General features: G+C 40.2%; 2 protein-coding genes across 4 annotated transcripts in view; one reads left to right on the top strand and one right to left on the bottom strand.

The window, feature by feature from the left end:
- Positions 1 to 1,275: 1,275 nt before the first annotated feature.
- LOC108679759 lies at positions 1,276 to 7,954 on the top strand. The gene is made up of 3 exons (XM_018168480.2): positions 1,276 to 5,098; positions 5,405 to 5,475; positions 5,684 to 7,954. Exons 1-3 carry the CDS (start codon positions 1,463 to 1,465, stop codon positions 7,863 to 7,865), a joined length of 5,889 nt encoding a protein of 1,962 aa, XP_018023969.1. The 5' UTR covers positions 1,276 to 1,462; the 3' UTR covers positions 7,866 to 7,954.
- A 4,318-nt stretch (positions 7,955 to 12,272) lies between these two features.
- Positions 12,273 to 14,144, bottom strand: part of LOC108679758 (spermatogenesis-defective protein 39 homolog) — a 10,085-nt gene continuing 8,213 nt past the window's right edge. For all 3 annotated transcript variants that reach the window (XM_018168478.2, XM_047883320.1, XM_047883321.1), the window contains exons 9-11: positions 13,826 to 13,915; positions 13,229 to 13,327; positions 12,273 to 12,764 (exon numbers count right to left, since the gene is read on the bottom strand). In XM_018168478.2, coding sequence (XP_018023967.1) covers positions 12,747 to 12,764; positions 13,229 to 13,327; positions 13,826 to 13,915 — 207 coding nt within the window. In that variant the 3' untranslated portion in view covers positions 12,273 to 12,746. The remainder of the gene's footprint in view (positions 12,765 to 13,228; positions 13,328 to 13,825; positions 13,916 to 14,144) is intronic.

Raw genomic sequence — 14,144 nt, 5'->3', positions numbered from 1 at the left:
ATTGGATCCTCAATGCCTAACAGATATTTTCGTTACCCTATCACTGGAACCAAATGAATTGTGAACTGAAGATCCTATGTCTAAAATCTTTCTTGAATTTCCATTATTTCAGGTGATGCATTCGATATTGCAGTCAAGCTAAAATTTTAGTTTTCTTATTTATAATTAAAGTAAACTTTTCACCGAAAAACAACACCTAATTGCTAGAAAGTTCGTGCTAGTGAAATGTCATCATGGCGGCGCACGCTTGACCAAACAAGTTTACAACGCAGTAGCCTGACTACTCCTAATGCATGGTAAGTATATTATTTGATGTTTTCGTCTATGCAAATTGTAATATATATCATAAGAGTAATAAACATTACCCATTTCTTTGGCTAATAATAGCATGGTGTCCAGTAAGGACTGGAAGCATTTTAAACTATTTATTATACAGCCAACTCACTCGCACCGCGTGTCAGAGACAAACTTCAATGCAGAAGTGCATAATTTATGGAGAATCTTTCTTAAAATAATCCAAAAAATTTTAATTGCATTGGAGAATGTGAAATTTTAAAATATGAATTTGAATTTAAAATAAAACAAAACGATCAAATGATTCAAAATTTTTGAATATACATAGAAAAAAATGCTCGAAACACAAAATTGTCTTCATGGTAGATGAATTCAAACATGTCGATTAATTTAAAAACTTAAAACTCGTGTCATGTCGGCGGAAAAAAATGTCAACGCAAGAATTCATTGATAATCTTATCAGTAGATATGATTAGATTTAAGCTTAACCGCGTGACTAAAGCTTCCGATTATAAAGTGACCACCCTCAGGTAAGTCCAATTGTTCAGCTGATGAATGGAATTTACACGAATAATTTATTGTAAGTCTTAACATTACTCGAGAAAATCTCTGCACCTCCAACAGAGATATAAATCTTTGCTCTACGCACGTGATAACAGAGACATCAAAGAGCGTACCACAGCAGCCATATGTGCACTCACAGAAATGAGTAAAACAGTGTCCAAATTATGACGCAATTGTGTGTGTCATCCTGACACAGTTTGGCTTGAATTTGTATATGAGCAGTTAACGTCCGTCAGCATTTGGCGAACGCACTCAGTTTTCGTGACAACGAACTTATACACATAGGGTGATATATGTACCCATAATTAATACCCATACGTATTTTATACCCATAATTTATACTCATATTCTTACGTCATTTTCTTAACTATATCTCTTCTTATTTTCCAGGATTGCTGGTAAATAATGCCTTGCACGACAACCGTACACACAATAACAGCCTCTGTGACCAATAGCTGCTACAATGTCAAGGACTACGGCTAACAGATGAACATACATTAGGGCTGCACAAATTTAACTAGTCAAACAGTCTATTCATTATTAATAAGTATATTTTTAATTAAGATATCGTTTGTTCAACTTTGTTTAACTTTTGTGAAATGAAATGGCTGGACGTTCAGATAGTGAAGAACTTCAAGAAGACACTGGGTTGGAGGTCGTGACATGTTCGTTTAGTAGTGCAAATAATTCAAGTCGGAATGAATCGAAAGCCAATTCTGAAGACAGGGATGACGCCTGTGAAGTGTTCGATACCTCTAAAGTTCTCAATGATGACGACCAGTCAACTGTTGAAGAGAATCCTACTAATTCCAACAACGAAGTATTAGATAATACTGTGATCGAAAAGAGTATGAATATGAGAAGTTTTTCGTTTTCTCTAAATGACCTTGCGAATCAGGATCCTAAACCGTTTTCGGCTCGTCAAAGATCTCACCCAAGGAGGAAGAGGTCGGAACGAAGAGACACTCGTCTGTCGGGACTGAATTTACTATTGCCTAGAAACTTCAACGACCACGACGACGAGAAAGGGAGCGGGAACCTAGAAAACAGCCACAACGAGAAAGAGAATAAGAACCTAGAAAACAGCCACAACGAGAAAGAGAACGAGAACCTAGAAAAAGATTACAATGAGAAAGGGAGCGAGAACCGAGAAAAAAATCACGACGAGATAAGGGACGAAAACCCAGAAAACAAAGACGACGTGAGAATGGTCAGGAGCCTAGAAAACGATCATGACAAGGAAAGGGATGAGAACGTAGTGAAAGATCACGGCGAAAAAGGAGAAGAGAACGTAAAAAACAAGCACAACGAGAAAGGAGTCAAAAGCATAGAAAGCGATCAGTACGAGAAAGAGGACGAGAACGTAGAAAACAAGCACAACGAGAAAAGAGTCAAAAGCATAGAAAGCGATCAGTACGAGAAAGAGGACGAGAACGTAGAAAACAAGCACAACGAGAAAGGAATCAAAAGCATAGAAAGCGATCAGTACAAGAAAGAGGACGAGAACGTAGAAAACAAGCACAACGACAAAGGAGTCAAAAGCATGCAAAGCGATCAGTACGAGAAAGAGGACGAGAACGTAGAAAATGACCGCGACGAGAAAAGGGTCGAGAACGTATCAAGTGACCATGATATCAACGATGTTATTCCGGTCAGCAGGAACACGGCAGAGACTGGCAGCAATCCGGTAGGTTTCATCCAGATGCCAGAATCAAGTTCATCTGATGACGAGCCTCCGCCATTACCGACGTCTCCTCCTCCTGTTTTTGATAACACCGGTCACGGTGCGTGTTCCCGTCTCGAATTGATCGAAAGTTCGTCATATGGTGCAGAGAGCGGAAATGTTTTCTCTGATTCGAGATCATCTCTGGGACCAAGAGTGAACATCAATTATGAGAGTGCAATCGTAGATGTAACATCAAATACATCGTTAAATTTGGATGCATTCCTCGACGATTCAGAAAACATAACTCCTGTAAAAGAGAAGTTACGTGACAAAACATCGTCAGTCGCATCATCATCAGATAGTGGAACTGAGCATGAACGGTCTGATCAGACTTTTTCGCTTTCACCGCCAACATCACTGTCCGATAATGTGATGATTAATAATTCAACGGAGGAATATTCGTTGAGGCTCAATGATTCTGATCTAGTACCTAAATTATCGTCTTTATCTCCGACAAAAGATGTTAATGGTTTTCATCCAGATGTTTCTTTCAATTTCAGACATCAGTGTTTCAGCATCACGAATAGGAAAACCAATTTTCAGAGTTTACCAGACCTCCATGATACGAGAATTTATACGACAGACCAAACACGTGAACATAAACTTTCATTTCACTCAAGCACTCGTCTCTCAAAGCTGGATATGGGCGCTGAATTTACAAATTTAATCGAGATCACAAAACAATTGAAGAAAACGAAAGAGTATGGCTCGGCAGTCGACCATGTAGAACTCATGAGTCCAACTGAGAGAGAAAAGTTTGAAGAATTTTGCGATACTGTCTATATTGGACCCGATTTTGAACTAAAACACCCGGCGAGTAAAATTAAAGAAAATAACGATCCAACAGAAAAATTAATAGAACATTTACTATCAAGATCTTCAAGCAAGAGGACTGATGAATCGAGAAGAGAAGAAGAAAGTTTGCGACAGCTTGAAAGTTCAAAAAACGCCAGCGAAGATCAGTCCCAGATACTCTTTGATGATAACCTCGCCGTTCGTGAGGCTTGCATTATTCCGTCAGTACTCTTGTCGCAAACGCTGTCCATGCAACGACCGAATAGCTCGAATTCGAATGAACTGGATTTTGGTGGAAATCAAAATAGTGGACCTATTATCGCTTCACATGAGGACACACTGAAAGAAGCCAAAATACATCCCATGTTTCATGACGTCATAGACCAAAATACAATGGAGTCTACTAGCAAAGCCCCACCACTGCCTCCGAAATCAACGCATATGCACAAAAAGAGGCAGTCCTTGCAGTTAGATTGTTTGAAAATTCAGGAGAGAAGAGGTGGAAGTTTGAATCTAGAAGACGCTTGCATTGTTTTAGAAGATGCTCCTCCTTTGCCTCCAAGAAGAGGCGGTAGTTTAATTGTTAAAGGGAATTATAATACGGCAGAAAGGACACTCCCAATTAAGCAGCTTGCCTCAAGTTCTGCAAAAGTTGAAAATTCTTGCAACTTGAAAACGCACACTCTTCCTCCGCCTCGCGTCCAAAAACGTTGCCGGTCAATGCGGGACAGAAATTGCGTTTCATCTGCAATACCCGATGATGTTGAAGTACATTCCCCCACCGACAAAACCAATTTTTCAGACCCTAATTTATCATTTAGAATTCACCAGAATGCGCCTCCCAATTTACCGCCAAAGCCCTCCGTGTCAAGACAAAATTCTTCTTCAGACGATTCACATCCCTGCCCGATGGGGCCTCCTCCCAGACCTCCGTCCTTTTTCCGTTCGATGTCGTCAAGGGAAGGAGCATTAGAGAAGTCAGCGGTTTTTGTTTTAGCGTCTCAAGCCATGTCTTCTGATCCAACGTCGATGCGGTACGCGTATGGCAGACAGCTTTTGTCCGGAGATTTCCATGAAGCCATCAACTCGTCAGTGAAGCACCTGCATGTTCTCAGAAGTGCCTTGCCTGACCTACCACCTATTGATACTTACACCGAGCCGACATTTCAGCACTTCCCCGTTAAAATTGATGGAACACATCAAAGACTCTCGATCGTGTCCAATACCAGTTCGGAAGTTCATCAGTCTTATGATAACGAAGCTTTCAAATATTCTTCAAGTGAATTAGCAGGTTCATTTCAATGGGGAAGAGGGAGCTATCGTTCTAAAGATTGTCAACTCAGTCGTAATAAAAGTAGCAGCAGTTCCGATGCCGACGCCAGCCCAAGGATTGGCTCGTTCTCGAGTTCTTCTTCGACTCGAGCCAGTGACCGCAGCCGAGATAAAGTTGTTCTCAGAAAACTTGATGAAGGTGTTTCGACATCGAACTTGCTGTCCAACGAAGCTCCGGTTCCATGCGATTCTTTGGCTGACTTACCTGCTTCTTTGGACGATTGTAACGCAGGAGACAAATTTGTGACTGACAAGTCGCAAATAAAATTTTCAAGTAGTACAGATTCAGGAATGCCATCGTCACCTCGCATGTCCCGCGCAAGGCGTTATGCCTCCAGGCTGTCTTCGGTCTCGTCTGTCGTTGGGTGGAATAGCCGTGATAAATCGGTGAGCAAATACTTTCACTCTAGTCTCTTATGTATAGTGAGCGTTTGTAAATACTATTTAATAATTACCAACTATTAACATAATCAGTAATAATGATATTTTATAATTATTATTTGCAATTGTTCACAAACAATTTCTGTAATACAAGTGGCATACACAGAAACTATATAATATTTCTCATATTAATGCATAGTTGTGATTTTACCGAGGATTTGATTAGGATCGTTTCACGCGAGATGACATGCAAAAAATGTCTTATACAGTTATATGTTTTATATCATGTCCTTATATTTCCTCACTCTGCAGGAGTCGAAGAAACATTCGCAAGACAAAGAGTCGTGGTTGGTGGACAAAGTTTTACGTCTCTCCTTTCTCAGGTAAACTCTTCACGATCCGCTGCGGGAGAAATACATTACGCGTGCAATAAATATACCGTTCCAACTTGAAAAATACATCACAAAATCAAAATGACATCAGGTTGGAGAATCTTAAACATAAAAATAGCTCTGGCATTGGAAGATTGATTACTTATTTATCGTTTGACAGTCATTTCGGCGAATAATAAATAATTCGTGCCATTCTCAGGGACACCTCAGTACGTGGACTACCAAGCGACCTCAGCACTCTTGCCGACTCAGTGCTCGTGAGCGAAGACAAAATCAGATTGTCTTCAACCTCTCAGCCGCACACAAGCAATGACGGGATGAAACCTCGCGCCATGTCTAGTCTTGATAAAGACTTCATATGGGAGAACGACGATGAGCCATCGGGTTACATCAACCCCCTTCTTGCTTGCCATGCAATGGACTCAAGTGGAGACGCATTAGATAGTGGTGACTCGCATGACGGCAGACGAGAAACAAACAACAACTGCAAACAGAAAAATTCTGTCAGAATACTTCAGTCTCTACAGAACCTAAAACGTGACATGCGAGACTACACGGCAGTTCTGGAGAGTCTTCAAGAAAACTACGAGGAGATGAGGTCGAGGACACCGGATGGAATTCGTCAACGGTTCGATCTTGCCATAAAGGAAGTCAAAATCATGCACGAGCTCCAACTCAAACTTAATGAAAAAATTCTTGATCTCAGTGGCGATGATTTGAGCGCCGTAGCGGATGCATTTAAAACGGAAGATTTCTCAACTTACAAGAGGTACTCGATATTAGCACGCGACCTGCAAAAAGAAATCAAATCACACTCCTCATACTTCAGTGAAAACTTCCAACAATTTTCTTCGAATATCATGAGGCCTTTTCATCGCCTGAACTCCTATTCTCAGTACCTGCAATCCTTCCTCAATAATTTCGTGGACGAGACTGAGAGTAAGCTGCAGGATGCCGTGTCGTACCTCAATAACCTCAAGAACGAAGCCAACACAGAAATGAACATCTGCGACCTGCAGAAGTGTCCGGTGGAGCTTCGACTGGCCGGACTCATAAGCTACGCTGGGGCCCTTCACTACGATGGCGATCTTTTCCCGAAGCACGTTTACGTAATTCTATTCGACAGTATCATGGTTATCAGTGAAGACAATCACGAGTACAGAGTGTACAAGCAGCACTACCGCAGCGAGCAAGTCACTGAAGTCAATGACATCGGAGGGTTGGAAATTGAAGTTAAGGTACATCCTACGTTTCAGTCAGACACAACTGTGCTGAAATTTAAAGCTAATCTAACATCTGATAAAAACAATTGGATAACGCATTTTCATTCTTGGCAACAGAGAAACTTACCCTCTTACAAAGCCATCATCCTCAACTCTGATCTGCAGAAAATCATCCGCAGGAACACAAAACACAATCGATTCCTTCCTCTTTCATTATGGAACTTGAGTCCAGCACTCAAAGCAGCGGTCGATATCGTCAAACAAAACAAAGTCACCGACAAGAACATAAAGCTGAACAAAATCCACAACAGTAGCAGACCAAGCAGCGTCGGTGACGATGAGATATTCAGCAGCTTCATGTTTCAAGTGGACAGTTTCGTCTCGAGGCTCGATGTCTTGCTGGACCACGAGGCTCTTGCGCCACCTCCGCTGCTGGGATCAGTCCTCAGGAAGTTACGACGGTTCTACAAGAGCGTCTTCATTCCACAATTGCGAGCAGATTATGAAAAGCGTCCAGAAAAAATCCTCGTGAGCATCATGGGAAACTTGCCTAACATTCCACCCTTGTTCATCGAGTTCATTGAAGTTCGCTCAAGCTTGACGCTTGTAATGGAAACAGACGAGGGCTTAACTCAATACGTGAGTCCATTTCATCATCTCTCATACTTCATTGAATGGCTTTTCAGTCTCTCATGCATAGCGAGGTACCATGACAAACTGCGCGGACACTTAGGCATTCTGATGAACTGCGTTGAGGACTCAAGGGTGACCATCCTACATTCCGCCATAACCAACTGCCATCTGGACTTTTACAAGACGGGCGACATCGTCCGCACCGGCACCCTCGAGAGCAAAGTTCGGTGCCGCAGCCTGAGAAGCAATCAAGATTACTACGTCATCCTCTTTGAAAAGGCTATTCTGTTCACAAGACCTAAAATTCCTCAGTACGAATACGTGCAGGTTTTGTGGCTTGACCAAATGACCTTTGGTCCGCAGCCAGTTCACAGAGCCTCTTTCAGGCTCGAGGAAAGATCTCCGAAGAAACCATACGTGTACGAGCTCAGATGCACGAGCGAACTCTCAAAGAGCGAGTGGCAGAGAGACATTCTCGCTATGTTGCACAAACAGGCGGAGCTTATCAAGAAGAACCTTAATTAGCTCAAACTTTCGTGGAGACGGCTGACAAGAAAGACGTCAGCTGCTTTATTCCGCACCAATGATGTGATTTTTTCACGCTTGTACGTTATTAAAATTATTCATAACAATAGTGTCTGAAATTCCTACACGTCATAATTTTTAAGCGTTTTTTTTAATAGTCGTGATGAGCCAGATGAGGTCCAAGAATAATCAAATGCATTTTCGTACTATGTAGTTAGATCGTCGTTCAATTCCGCATCCAACTTGGGCAGACGCAAATCTTCCCGCCCCGAGTGATATCGTTTGATATCAAATATCACTGAAATAAATGACCATAACACCAACGTTACAGTCACTGCACGTAGCCTTATTTATCATATCAAACTTTTTAAAATGGCCAGTCGAAGGCAATCTGCTCCCGACTGGTAACAGTAATCGAGATCGAATACCTCAAATGCACAACACACGTTGATATAATATTATTAGCGTCGGCGAATTAAAATTCTATAAGATTAATTATGTTGGCTTGGAAAATCATGAAATTGTTGGTAGACAATTTAACATTCCTAAAGCAAATATTAAGACTAATTCAGAATGGAAGCAGGCTGGTGATGACTAATGACGATATCGCCTTGACCTGCTGTCGTCTTAAATCTCATTTGCACCCGCCGAGCCTCGACTGCGAAGCCACAATTGCTGAAGTTTCCGTAATGCCAAAATTACCAAATAAAACTGAAATAACTAACTTTACTAAATAATACATTCTTTAAGTTACCGAGTTCAATGGTCACACAATTTACCAGCGCTTCAGCATCAACCCCATAATCGTGTCTTGGAAAAACTGACCAAATTGGTAGGGCTTTCGGTCGGTTTCGTTACGTTCGAGTTTCGTAAGCATAGATTACATTTGTAATCCACGCGACCGCTGTAGGGTTAAGCGATTTCACACCAGGAGTCAAAAATAAACATCACCAGTAAGATGGAAGGCCTCATTTATTGCAAATTATTTTAATTAAAATTTGCTCATCGCCCACAGAAGGCGGAAGGTTTCCAAGTCCCGTTCTCAGTGAACGTTAATATTTCAATGAGCAGGTCATTCTCTGCCCTCAGAACACTCGATGCAGTTAGGAACTCAGCACCTGAGTTAACAAAAGTTTTTAAATCAAGCTAAATAGTACAATTAATTCTCTATTTTTCTAAGTTTAAAAAGAAAAAAATCATAAACTCACCATCAGCAGCTCCAGTTCTCCCAAGACGAGCCGCTTACACTGGACGCGCAACAATTATGCGCTTTGATCACTCGCAAGTTCACAATCGGAGTCAAAACGCTAGTTTCCTAAAATAGTTCACAAATCAATTACCGAGAAAATGTTCACTCAGTAACGCCTTGCTCAAAGGACGATACGCCTAGAACGGTTCATCACTAATTATACCTCCTGACGTGCTGAGCTGTTAAAGGGAGGGAGCTTCAATAATCTTAATAAATAAAAAGGGAGGTTCAATAATTGTATACTAATTTCGCTTCATTATTTATAAGTGAAGGAATAAATCAGTAGCAATTATTGAATAAATCTACACAAAATATGTTAAATGAATACATAACAGAATCTCTGGCAAGGTTACGACAAATATATAACCACAAGAAAATTTACACAAGCAAATACACAAAAAATATAACTCAGTACTCACTGCAGTGAGTGACAGAGAGCGCATTTTCTCGTTGACGAAAACTTGGTCACGGACGGGACGGACGGACAGACAGACAGACAGACGGACATGGCGAGCACAATAGTGCATTTTTTCCATAAATGAGAAAATGCGCTAAAAACAATATGAAGTAGGAAGGCTGTACATGTAAAGCGACACTGGCAGCGGACAGAGGAAAAGTGGTTGGCGGAGATGCGTGTCCGCAATTAACTTATTCTAGCAGATATTGCCATACCAGAATTTCAAAATATACAATCTAGAAAGTTAATGAGCTTTGGCTACATAAACCAAAATATGTACCGAAAAAATCGACTTCGTAAGAAATGCAGGTCTGTTACAAATGGAAAAAAATCTGAATCTCAGAACCTCGGTTACTAGTACTAGTCAGCACAGCCAGGTGGTTGTTTAGCATTTCGTGGCAGGGGAGGAGTTGAAGATAATTACCGTGACAATACGGAACTGAGGGCCAGGAACTGTTTTAGTGTGCAAATTGCCAACACTTGACCGTGAGAACATCTGCGTGTCATGAACATCAATTCGATTGAAACGCTTACACTTGTACCTACGCCACGTTATTTGCCCATATAGTGACATTAATTCCATTTAAACGCCAACAATCGACCATCAGGACATCTGGATGTCGAGTACTAGCAATTATTTGAATTTCAGCTTTTCGAAGAATGAACATTGAAATTTGTTAACATAATGTGCTTGAGCCTGAACTCAGACATTGATGGATTGTAAACCAATGTTTAGACCAGGACGTCTTGCTGAGATGGACGGATGCACGAGGTGAGCACAGTGCTATACTATTCTTTTATCGTTTAGAGTAAGTTAAAGTACAATTTTTTACAGTTAAAAATGTAAATCAGGCATTTTTCTCCGTTTAGTGGTCTCACCACCCTACCGGAAACTCTCTGTACGTGGTACATCATTTTCTAGTTTCATGTCTGGGCGTCTGTTGTGGGCGTCATGTCACTTGAATGCAATACACAAAGTAATTAGAAAAATTTCTTTGCACTTGCGATTTTACAATCGTCAAATTCAACGAGCCGTTTGTTGAGAAAACGATTAATAATAATAATAATAATAATAATAATGTAAAGGATGCAAGATTCGCTTTTTAAGGCTCATGATATGATGCAATATTGAGGCTTAATAGAAGATAAAAATAAATTATAGAATCATCTATCGACTGAACAACTTCAATGCCTAGACTATTTCACTCAGCAGTATCGCAGATAAGCGATAATCTATATACATAAACATCGTTGGAATACTACACTATTAATATCATTTGATTGCTTGAACTTCAAATTTATGACGAGTTTACTCCGCTAAGCCAGAATAGAAGTTGACGTAGAAAATGTTGACACAAGAGAAAATGCACCTTGTATTTAAATTGTTCATTCAAGCTTTAACATCACTTTCAATTGTAATAAAGAATTTTTGAGTCGACGATTAAGCTGGCCTCCGAAACATTAGAAATGAAGATAAAGTGAACAGCAGTTACTTTATCTTTGATTTTACAATTCCCAACATAAGACCTGAGATAGGGCAAATAAGTATAATGACTGGGAAATAATTACAATGTAAAGCATTTTTTAAGAATTATAGATGGAACCAAGTAGGTCACAGTTTGTCGATATGGAAAGTGCGGCTATTTGGGCATCGTAAGCTGACAAGCATCAAGGACACTTTTTACATTAAATGATAAGAATTACTGTGCACATACGCTACTTAGTACTAGAATAATACGTGATTGGTCCAATATATTGTCTTGTAAAAGCTCATTTATTAATACGTAACACTAACACATACCTATCACAATAAGGAAAAGTCGCATTCAAGGTCCACATTTCATATTTATGTATTTTTCAAACGTGCATTCAACAGATACAAAATTTTCTGCAATACAATATCATTATTTGTGATTATATATACCTACGCGTAAAGAACTCGGTGCACACTGAACTAGTTGAATTTGACGCTAATGAACTAAAGACTCGACCTTCAATGAGATGAATGTAGAGACAACATTTAGCTGACTAAATATTAAAACAAAATTTCCATTGGAGCATGAAACGTTACTTCCAGTAACAAAAAAAGCCCCTGAGCTTCAAAAGAGACATGAGCATGAAGATTGTCTTCCTAGTTTTCTCTCAATGCGTGGCTTCCGCGAGCTCCTAAACCATTAATTGATATAATATAATTATTTAAGATAATAACAATATTGTCTTAGAATTTCCATAAGCAAAAGCAATTGAGAGTGTCACATTTTCACCAAAGCCATACATATAAGTTAGTTTAGTGGCCAAATGTTTACTAGCGCTTCAGCTATTTAGCTATCTCGCACCGAAAGTCAAGATGAACATCACCATAGAGGTGGAAGGTCTCAATTATTCATCAGCCACAAGGGGCGGAAGGTCTCAATTGTCCAGCCCGCTGAAGCTGGCTCGAAAGAAGCAGCGTTAGCATCTCAAAGAGACGAAGTGACAAGGAGGAACAGGTGAAAAGCAACAGAAAAGAAGACACTCGAACAAGAGGTCGCTTACACGGGACGTCGGCCGCCCGCACGAGAGAGACAGTGAAGGGAAATGTAAGGAATCCTACCTACATAATAACTTAACCCCACAACTGAGATCTGCAGTCAGACACCGCGAGCTCAGCGGTGGGGCGCACAGAAACAATCCCCCTAGGAGCGCGAAATCCCATAAGACTTCTGACGAGCACAGCCACACGTCAGAAGTCCCCCTTGAGGGGCCATACATATAAGAAGACGAAAATAATACTTAGCAAAATCTCATCAACACACCAGATGAATTTAAATAACAGAAGGAGGGCACATTTGAACGCAGGAAACGATTCCTTAGTCATTTTTCTCTAATGAAGAATCAATTTAATAAAGTAGAATATAACAATATAATATAATAATATAAACCACACGGTATTCGTAGAATTATTGGTGAAAATTTCATACATAGATCACAATTAGTCATTTGGTTTCCTCTAGAATTGAGTGCAGTGAATGTAAATAGTTAATTGAATTCTTTGAAATCGGCAAGGAATTTGGCTCAAGAATTAAAGAAATTAAAAAAATGTGTTGACTAATTTTTTCGCTTTACTCCAAAAACTTTCTTACGTCGTAAATTTCGAAATAATCGAGGTTGATTTTTATACCGCGGCCAGGTAGCCTCACTTCCAGCGTCCAGTCTGCAAGGCATGAAAGGAACTTCAAGTTGCCACAAAGATAATAATTTCGGACAAAACTTCAAACTAACTTATAAAAATTTAGAATTATTTTAAAAATCAAAATCATTAGGGTTATCGTGAATGGGAAGATAACAAAATAAAATCACTTTCAGGCCGGCGAAGTGGAAGAAGTCTCAAAGTTAAACTGTATAAATCTTGACACTCAGATGGTATAGGTTTACAAATGAAGTGTACATTAAAGACCCTCAGATAACGTAGATCTAAAAATGAAGTGTTCATTACAGACCCTCAGATAATGCAGGTCTAAGAATGAAGTGTTCATTAAAGACCCTCAGATCCAGGATAGAATTTAAAAAAATGATTTAAAAAAGAAGTGTTCATTTCAGACCCTCAGATAAAGTAGGTCTAAAAATAAAAAGACTAACAGAAGAAAACAGTCTCTAGTCCGAGGGCAAGTTCGTCACCTTGAGGGCGGCGTCAGCCTTGACATATTCAGCGGAGCCTGGTGGCAGCTGCTCCATGTAGCGCTGCAGACCTGCCTTGTCCTTGAGTGCCACCAGCGCCTGCCATCACGTATATTACTGCCATCAAGTATATTACTGCCATCACGTACATTACTGCCATCAAGTATATTACTGCNACCTGTCTCTTATACACATCTAGATGTGTATAAGAGACAGCATGTACAGTACCTATATTACTGCCATCACGTATATTACTGCCATCACGTATATTACTGCCATCACGTCATTTTACTGCCGTCACGTATATTTACTGTCATTACACATACATGTTGCTTTAATTAACTAATAAGCATCGTAAACTTCCATTAAGGCAGTGAATGACATTGAAAATTTTTAGCTTATTTAATAAAGAAATGCACACTCAATAAATGAATATAAAAGAAATAAACTTAGAAATGCTCCTCGATGAAGATCTTATGCATAACATAAAATGGGAGCTGTGACAAAAGAAGAATTATCATTCCTTTATATAAAAATTTTTATGAGTTAATAATTTTATTATTAATAATTCATAGAATAAGTAAGATAAACCGATACCTCGACAACCGCAGAGCGAACGTCGTAGTGCTGCGCCAGACGCAGTCGCAGCTCCCGGGGCTCTACGAGGGAGAGATACGCAGCCAGCACCTGCGCAGTGAGACGCAGTGATGATACATGTACAGTGAGACGCAGTGATGGTACATGACCACATGTGCAGTGAGACGCAGTGATGGTACATGACATGTGCAGTGAGACGCAGTGATGGTACATGTGCAGTGAGACGCAGTGATGGCACATGTGCAGTGAGACGCAGTGATGGTACATGTGCAGTGAGACGCAGTGATGGTACATGTGCAGTGAGACGCAGTGATGGTAC

Source organism: Hyalella azteca, unplaced genomic scaffold (assembly GCF_000764305.2).
Source record: "Hyalella azteca isolate HAZT.00-mixed unplaced genomic scaffold, Hazt_2.0.2 contig12607, whole genome shotgun sequence".
Taxonomy (NCBI): Eukaryota; Metazoa; Arthropoda; class Malacostraca; order Amphipoda; family Hyalellidae; genus Hyalella; species Hyalella azteca.
This window is presented reverse-complemented; position numbering and strand designations above follow the sequence as displayed.

Bases quoted from the DNA above. Each gene is read 5' to 3' on its own strand.
- LOC108679759 (XM_018168480.2), top strand. From the start codon at position 1,463: ATGGCTGGACGTTCAGATAGTGAAGAACTTCAAGAAGACACTGGGTTG. The intron at 5,099-5,404 runs GTGAGCAAATAC...CTCACTCTGCAG, and splicing joins GGAATAGCCGTGATAAATCG to GAGTCGAAGAAACATTCGCA. The intron at 5,476-5,683 runs GTAAACTCTTCA...TGCCATTCTCAG, and splicing joins TTACGTCTCTCCTTTCTCAG to GGACACCTCAGTACGTGGAC.